The sequence below is a fragment of the Octodon degus genome, unplaced genomic scaffold (assembly GCF_000260255.1).
Source record: "Octodon degus isolate 3935 unplaced genomic scaffold, OctDeg1.0 scaffold00025, whole genome shotgun sequence".
NCBI lineage: Eukaryota > Metazoa > Chordata > Mammalia > Rodentia > Octodontidae > Octodon > Octodon degus.
This window is the reverse complement of record NW_004524601.1, coordinates 3,231,360-3,238,899: the sequence shown is the minus strand read 5'-3', so window position 1 is coordinate 3,238,899 and position 7,540 is coordinate 3,231,360. Positions and strand designations below refer to the sequence as shown.

General features: G+C 53.2%; 1 protein-coding gene across 3 annotated transcripts in view; it reads right to left on the bottom strand.

Annotated features, from left to right (window-relative positions):
• Window positions 1-2,924: 2,924 nt before the first annotated feature.
• The window catches only part of Rftn2 (raftlin family member 2), a 55,104-nt gene continuing 50,488 nt past the window's right edge, over window positions 2,925-7,540 (bottom strand). The window contains exons 8-9 of one of the 3 annotated variants that reach the window (XM_023712385.1): window positions 6,185-6,263; window positions 2,925-3,757 (exon numbers count right to left, since the gene is read on the bottom strand). In XM_023712385.1, the coding sequence (XP_023568153.1) occupies window positions 3,494-3,757; window positions 6,185-6,263 (343 nt within the window). In that variant the 3' untranslated portion in view covers window positions 2,925-3,493. Of the gene's footprint in view, window positions 3,758-5,291; window positions 5,506-6,184; window positions 6,264-7,540 lie in introns of those variants that run through there. The other 2 variants (XM_023712386.1, XM_023712387.1) reach the window with 2 other exon arrangements.

Genomic DNA, 7,540 nt, shown 5'->3' with positions numbered 1-7,540 from the left:
TGTGGCCAGCTCAGCCCACCAGGGGGCAGGCTGGCTGGCATGTGGTGCTGGGGGATTGAACCGCGGTCCCTAATGCTTTAGGTAAGTTTGTTCTAAGTAGGTGCTTTAGACCACCGAGCCATCTCTCCAGCCCTTGAGACAGGGTCTTACTATGCAGTTCAGCCTGGTCCTGAGCTCAGTATGTAGGCCAGGATGGCCTTGAACTCTAAGCAATCCTCCTGCCTCAGCCTCCCGAGTGCTGGCATTCCAGGCATGTAACACTGTGCATGAACTGGTTTTGTTTTTGTTTTTGGCAGTACCAGGTATCAAACTCAGGGCCTTGCACTTGCCAGGCAGGCATGGTTTTGGTTTTTTGAGACAGGGTCTTTTTTTTTCTGTATTTTAGGGAACGGTCTACAGGGTGTTCAGGGTCTCACTATTACAGCCTCCCAAGTGCTCAGATTACAGGTGCGCACCACTTCGCCCAGTCTCACTTGCCATCTCAGTGCTCCCAGGCCCCTGCACCTGCTTGCAGGTGCTTTAATCTCCCTTTGAGCCAGGATCTTGATGTGTAACCCAAAGCAGTCCTCTTGCCTCAGCCTCCAGGAATGTTGGGATTACAGGCTGTTGCCACAGCTCCTGTCCTGTTTCCCTACATTTAAGTAGTGAGCAGCATCACATCAGGGCTCCTTGCATGCCTGGCAGAAACTCACTCCTGAATCACACCCCAACCCCTCAGGTTTGCTGTATTCTTGGACCTTGGGCCTGGCACACTATTGGTCACCTGTAGTCTACCTCCTTGGGAGGCAGAGGCAGGACGCTTCTGTATGTCCAGGAGTTTGAATCCAGCGTGGGAAACACACCAAGGCTCTGTCTCAAAAACCAAAACATCAGGCCACTCTTGGTGTCCTTGTTGTAGGATCCAAAGGGCTCAGTTCTACCATATGTATCAGATCCCCAGGGCAGGCTAGGAGAACATTTAGCACTCAGGAGCCAGGAGTTCAGGGCCCTGAGTGAGGTCTCCACTATCTTCAAGGTTCAAAGACTCAGGCAAAACCAAACAAACCAAGGTCACAGGGCATATCCTGCCTGGAGGGATAGCAGGGCCAGGCTGAGTGCCCTGAGGCAGAAGGGGATGCTGGGGGAGGTAGCAGGAAGTCGCCTGCCTGCCCACCCCTGCCCCTGAAGCCTCCCAAGAGGATGGAGACTGCTCAGCTCCTCTGGGCCCTGGACACCTAATACACCCACCACCCTGTGGGGATGGATAGACCTGGTCTCCAGCAGGGTCCATCTGCCTCACAGCTGGCCTGGGGGAGGGGGTGCTAAAGCCAGGATTCTGTCCCATGATTGCTGAGGGTCGCAGGGGACTTGGAGGCTCAGCTGTTGTTCAGACAGTGCCCCAACTTGTGTTCCCCTGGTGTGCTGGCCCCACATTCCAGGCCCAGGCATTTCCAGGAGCCCTGGAGGAGGTGACCCAGAATGCCCTCCTGTCTGATGCTGAAACTCCACCTTGGGTTCCTTCCTGGGCTTTCCCTCTGCAAAGGTGGGGACCGTGGTGGCAGCCCTGTTCCCCTGGGGCCAATGAGGATGCAGCCCTTCTCTGCACCTGAGGCCACACTGCCTGCCTGGGCAGCTGACCAATGTAGTGAGCCTGCCTCAAAAAATAAAAAGGAAAAAAAATAAAAAGGGCTGCCAACTAGTGCAGGTCCTTGCCGTTAGTGGTGGTGGAAATGAAAAGCACAGGTTCATGGGAGAAGCTTTAGTTGGGTGCTTGGGCTCCTTACAGAGGCAGCAGGCAGGGTACTCTTGAGTCAGGACTGGCTGGCCCTGGCTGAGGCAGGAAGATCAAGTTCAAGGCCAGCCTGGGCAACTTAGTGAGACCCTTTCTCAAAATAGTCTGAGATTGTCAGCAACCACAAGGCTCAGGGTTCAATCTTAATACCATACACAAGACTTATTCTGAGATCTTTATAATGCAATACATCCTGCTTGGGGCTGAGGAGATAGCTCGGCCTAATCACCTGCCTGGCAAGCTCAAGATCCAAAGTTTGACCCTCAGTACCAAATGCTGTACTGGTCCCGGAAACTCCAGGTGCGGTGGCATACGCCTGTAATCCCAGTGCTGGGCAGGCTGAGATGGGAGGATCACTACGAGTCCGAGCTGTGTAGTAAGACCCTGACCAAATACATTAAAAAAATAATAAAATCAAGGAAAAAACCCTCAAATATTGGTAACTATTTCCACAGAGTATGAATGAACAGAAGTGTACAGGCTCCCTTCACTTGTAAAGCTCATGGCTTTGGAAGGGCTGGGGTCCTCTTCATCTCGCCCCGAAGTCCCATCGAGAGTGGCTCCGACTGATCACACCACACCCTGTAGCACGGATGTGTGTCGATGCCCAGCACACGTGTTGCATGAAACTGCAGCCCGCTAACAAAGGACATTTTATTGTTCAATCTTACAATGTCAGCATCAATGCTAATAAAAATATATATAATAAGGGAACAGCTGTAGTTCCGCGAAGGCGCCTGCCGGGTCGGGCGGCCTTTTATGTGTTATGGGGAGGACGCTGACTGGTCCCTGTCAGAATGGGTAAGGCTAGACCTCCCCCTCCGCGTTGCTAAGAGCAAACAAGTCCCAAGAGCGGCCGGACACACATCTAGGCAGGCGAGAAAACTCACGCTTCCCTGGGGTTGATATTCTGTCCTCTTGGCAGTATTTTTACAGTTTAAAGGAGGAAATCGAGTCTGTCAGTTGTTACGTGCTTGTAAGAGACGGCTCGGTACAGCGCATGCGGTGTTGTGCTGTTTGTGGTGCTGCAGATCCAACCCAGGGCTTTATGCTGAGCTCCACTGCAGCCCTTTTGAAAATGCCTGCATGTAAAGTATGTGCTTTACACGTGTGCTTCACATGTGCCACGCACTCCCTGTTGTGTGCATGCTTTACACGCGCTGCCATGTGGGCTTGCACCACCAGACATGGCGCCATTAATGCATGGCTTGTTGGCATCAGTCTGGCCACAGAATGGCTCACGGAAAAGATTTTGGTCTGAGGCTGTTTTAACCAGTAAGGCCTTGCTTTGTACATACATGCCATCATCAAAGGCAGAATCCGAGGGATGTTCAGGAAATGGTTACTTTCACTCATCAGCTTTGTGTGTATGAGACAGAGACAGACAGCAGAGGAGGAGGGATTGATTAACTTTTAGCTTATGGGACTCCCTTCCTGAGCGCACTAGCTGGGTGAAAGGCTGTCTGGAGTACTGTCAGGATGTTCAGTCTTTTTAGCAGGAGCAAGGAAAGCACATTCCGTAAACTGGAGAGACTGGAGCAGGCCACTGCGTACCCGCCTGAGGTCGGCTGCGTGGCTGTGTTAGTGGGCAGAGCGTAGACGGGGCTCTTAAGTGCAGACACCTTGGTTAGCCTTCCTTGTCTGGGAGCCTGAGCCCAATTTACATAGATTAGGGGAAGGCCAGGGAGGGACCCCAGGTCCTGCCTTCTCCCTTATCTCAGGTCACATGCAGGTGACCTGTGTCAGTCCGTCCTCGGGGTCACACTGCCCGTCATCCAGCTCCCGGAGTGCGCTGCTGCCCTGGGCTAGGCTCCCCTCCTTGGCCCAGCCCTCCTGGGACAGAGATGGGGATGGGGACAGGGTTGGGAGGCCCCCCCCGGCAGGGGACCTGCTGTCCTGTGGTGGCTGCGTGGCTGCGTCCAATCCAGGGCTCCTGCTGTTGGCGTCGGTTCGATCCTCGCCTGGCCCAAGCCGGCTGCCTCCGCTCTGCAACACAGGGGCAACGTGTTTGACATGGCTGAGACATGCCGATGACAAGGACAGCCGCAGCAGAGTCCCCAGCAGAAGCTGTGCTTGGGCCAGCACAACACAGGTGTGCTGCCTTCAGCTGGCCTTGCTGCCCCATGATGACCTCTCTGCCCACCAGGCGTCCACTCTGATATTTGTCCAGGGCTGGTAGTGTTCCAGGTACAGCTCAGTCAAGAGACTGTGGTCTCTGCAAGGGGACTGTGTCACCACAGGCTAGGTTGGACTCGGAGCTCAGGAGAGGGAACCAGCACCCCCCTGCAGGGGCAACCCCCAAGTGGCCTCACCTGCAGGCTGTCCACTGCCACCGAGATGCCACACACTGTAGTAGGGCCACATGCTCTCAGGCACACAAAGCTGAACCAGGACTTACATTTTTGTTGTATTTAGACAGTTTCACTATGCAGTTCAGGCTGGTCTTAAACTCACTTTTTATCCTTGGCTGGCCTCGAGCTTATAGCAATCCTCCTGCCTCAGCCTCCCAAGTACTAGGATTATAGGTGTGCACCACCATGCTAACAATACATTTTGAAAGCATAATAATTTCCATATTTACAAAGAGTACTTACCCAATTTTATTTGTGTGTTGGGAGCTAAGATTATATTTTCCTAACTATAAGAGCTGAAATTATTGCTACTATTATCATTATTGTAGATTTTCAAGTGGTCCCACTAAGTCACTGAATTTCCCAGGCTGGGCTCAAACTTGTGCTCTTCCTGCTTCAGCCAGAGTGCAGGGATCAGAGCTGGAATAAGGGCACTGAGAATGGACACCCTCTTCTGGAAGCATGGCCGACAGGTGGGTTGGGACTGAGTCCCTTTCTGTGTCTCCAGTAACACTGACTCTCACATCCCCAGTGAGGATTTTCTTCTGGGCCCTAGGGATTGAACTCGGGGCCTTGCGCATGCTAGGCAAGCCCTCTGCCACTGAGCCTTTTTAATTTTTATTTTGAGACAAAGTGTCACTAAGTTTCCCAGGCTGGCTTTGAGCTTGTGGTCCTCGTGCCTCTGCTTTCCTGAGCTAGAATTGTAGATGTTGAGTTACTGTCCCTGGGGATGACTCTAATGATTATTGGACACTTATTAAAAATACCATATTAATACTAATTCTTTTTTTTTTTTTTTCAGAACTGGGGATTGAACTCAGGCCCTTGGGCTTGCCAGGCAAGCGCTTATTCTACTGAGCCATCTCCCCGGCCCCCATTTTTTGATTTTTGGTTTTTTTTGGCGGAACCAGGGATCGAACTCGGGCCCTTGCGCTTGCCAGGGAAGCGCTTATTCCACTGAGCCATCTCCCAGGCCCCATTTTGTTGTTTTTTGAGACAGGGTGTCAACATGTAGCCCAAGCTGGCCTCAAACTAAAAGGCTTCTGAGTGTGGGATTAGAGGGGTGTGTTACCACGCCCTGTTAATTCACTTTTAGATTAGCATTCCTAGCTGCCTTTTGTAAATGTTAGCGCTGTTCCTCTACAGGATTTCCTAACAAGAACACATTTATTTTCTTACCATGTGACTGTTGCATTTAATAAACACTTGGGCAGTGCTGTTGCTTCCCCCACCCCGCCTTCACCGCACAGCAGCAGGTTCGGCTTGTCCGTGGAGCTGCCCTCGGCATAGGCGCTGAAGTGCTTCAGATACGGGGCCGTGGCCATCAGCTGGGCCCAGAGGACACCTGCACTCAGCCACAGTCATGGGTGCTGGCCCAGAACACTTCAGGAAGATGAGAAGTGGGAAAAGATTTGTTTCCTGAATAAGATTCTTTCAATTACAGAAATAACTCACAAAGAAAGCCTGTGCAGCTGGGCATGATGGAGCATGCCTGTGATGCCAGCGCTCAGGAGGCTGAGGCGGGAGATTGCTGTGAGTTCCGGGCCAGCCTGGGCTGTGCACTAGGTTTTTTTTTTTTTTTTGTTCCGAATGCCTTGAGGGCAGGTTTGGCTGGCTGGAGTTGTGGGGATCGAACCCCAGCATCCTGAGCCTGCCTGCTTTGTTGAAGCAGCCTCTTAAAGAGCTAAGCTAAGGGGCGGGCCCCCTGCAGTAGGTTTACAACCAGCCTAATCTGCATAGTGAGGCCCTGTCACAAAATAAACACTACCCCCAAAAGAAAAGAAAGCCTAGTAAAAGCCAAGAAAAAAGCAAAACTCCGCTGTAATCCCAGCTCCTGGAAATGTCACCACTAGACCCTTGGCGTATCCCTCGAGTGCTCTTCTATAAATGTGCCCATATTTGCATGTACACAGGGTGGGGGTGCTAGAGCAAGGGCGTGGGGCAACACCGCGGCCGCGGCGCCAGTGCGGGAGCGGTTGGCACACTGGGCCCTCATGGCTGTCTCAGTCGAGCTTGGGGTCAGTGGGCTCCGTCAGAGCGGCCCCTGCAGCCCCCCACTCACCGTGGGCGTCTGGGCCGCCGGGCTGCACAGCACTGGCCTCTGCAGAAAGACGACCTGCTTGGTGGCCAAGTTCCCGTCCCTGCAAGGCAGAGCAGCCGCATCAGCATCTGTGTCTCCATCACACTGTTCACGCCTGGCCACCACAGCCCACGGACAGCCTTGCGCCCAAACCGTTTGCAGAATACTCCTTGCACCCAAACTGCTCCTGAAACAGGTCTAGCTGTAAATTGCAGCTGGAAAAGGAAAATCCTCATTACAAAAGGAAACAACTTTCATGTTTCAAGATTCCTGGGGCTGGAGAGATGGCTCAGTGGTCTAAAGCACCTACTTGAATCAAGCTTGGCGAAGCACAGGGACCACGGTTCGATCCCCAGCACCACATGCCAGCCCGCCCCGCCCCCTGGTGGGCTGAGCTGGCCACACACACAATAAATAAATGTAATAAAAATAAATAAATATTTAAAAAAAAAAAAAAAAAGATTCCTAGAATCTCCCATGCTCACATAACTGGGCTTCTTTCGGGGTGCTAGAGGCCAACCCCAGGTCTCCGCATGCTGGTGAGCACCCTGCCCCACCGCCTGGCTTTCCTCATCTCCTGGGTTTTGTCACTGCACCTTCCTATGTCTGTGCAGCCAGGAGGGTCTCATCCACCAGCTGCAGTAACTTCCCAAAAATCCACAGCTGGCCAGGACAGAGCAGAGCCCAGCTCAGGCAGATCCCCGTCTCCAGGCGTAGCGGGACACAAGGAGCCAGGGTACCCGAGTAGGTGGCCCTGTCACAGAGTGCACAAGAAGCTGCAGCCGTGCGGGGGCCATACGCAGGCACCCACCCTTTCCTGTGCCTCCTGACCCCAGGAGAGCCCTGTGCTGCTGGTGCAAGGAGGACAGACGCCAGGAGGCAGAAAAAGCAGGAAACCCAGGCAGGGCCTCCTGTAAACCTTAAAGCCGTGGTCAGACTCGGGCTCAGACTCCAGCTTGGCTCCACTTGTGGGCAGGAGAACTTGGGAGCATGTGGCAGCAAGGCCTCTCCCCTCCCCTTGTCTCTCCTCTTCCCCTCTCCCCTCTCCTCTTCACTCATCTGGTACAGGGATTGAACCCAGGACTTTCCCACCTAGTCATGGTTATTTTTTCCTTTGAGGCAAGGTCTCTCTAAGGGCCAAGTCACGGGGCCAGGGAGATGGCTCAGTAGAATAAGCGCTTCCCTGGCAAGCACAAGGGCCTGAGTTCAATCCCTGGTTCAGCCAAAAAAAAAAGTGCCAAGTCACTGACTGCCCAGGTGAGGCTGGACCTTTCCACCCTCCTGCCTCAGCCTCCACAGTATGGGAGGACAGGCATACACCAGCATGCCTGGCTTAGT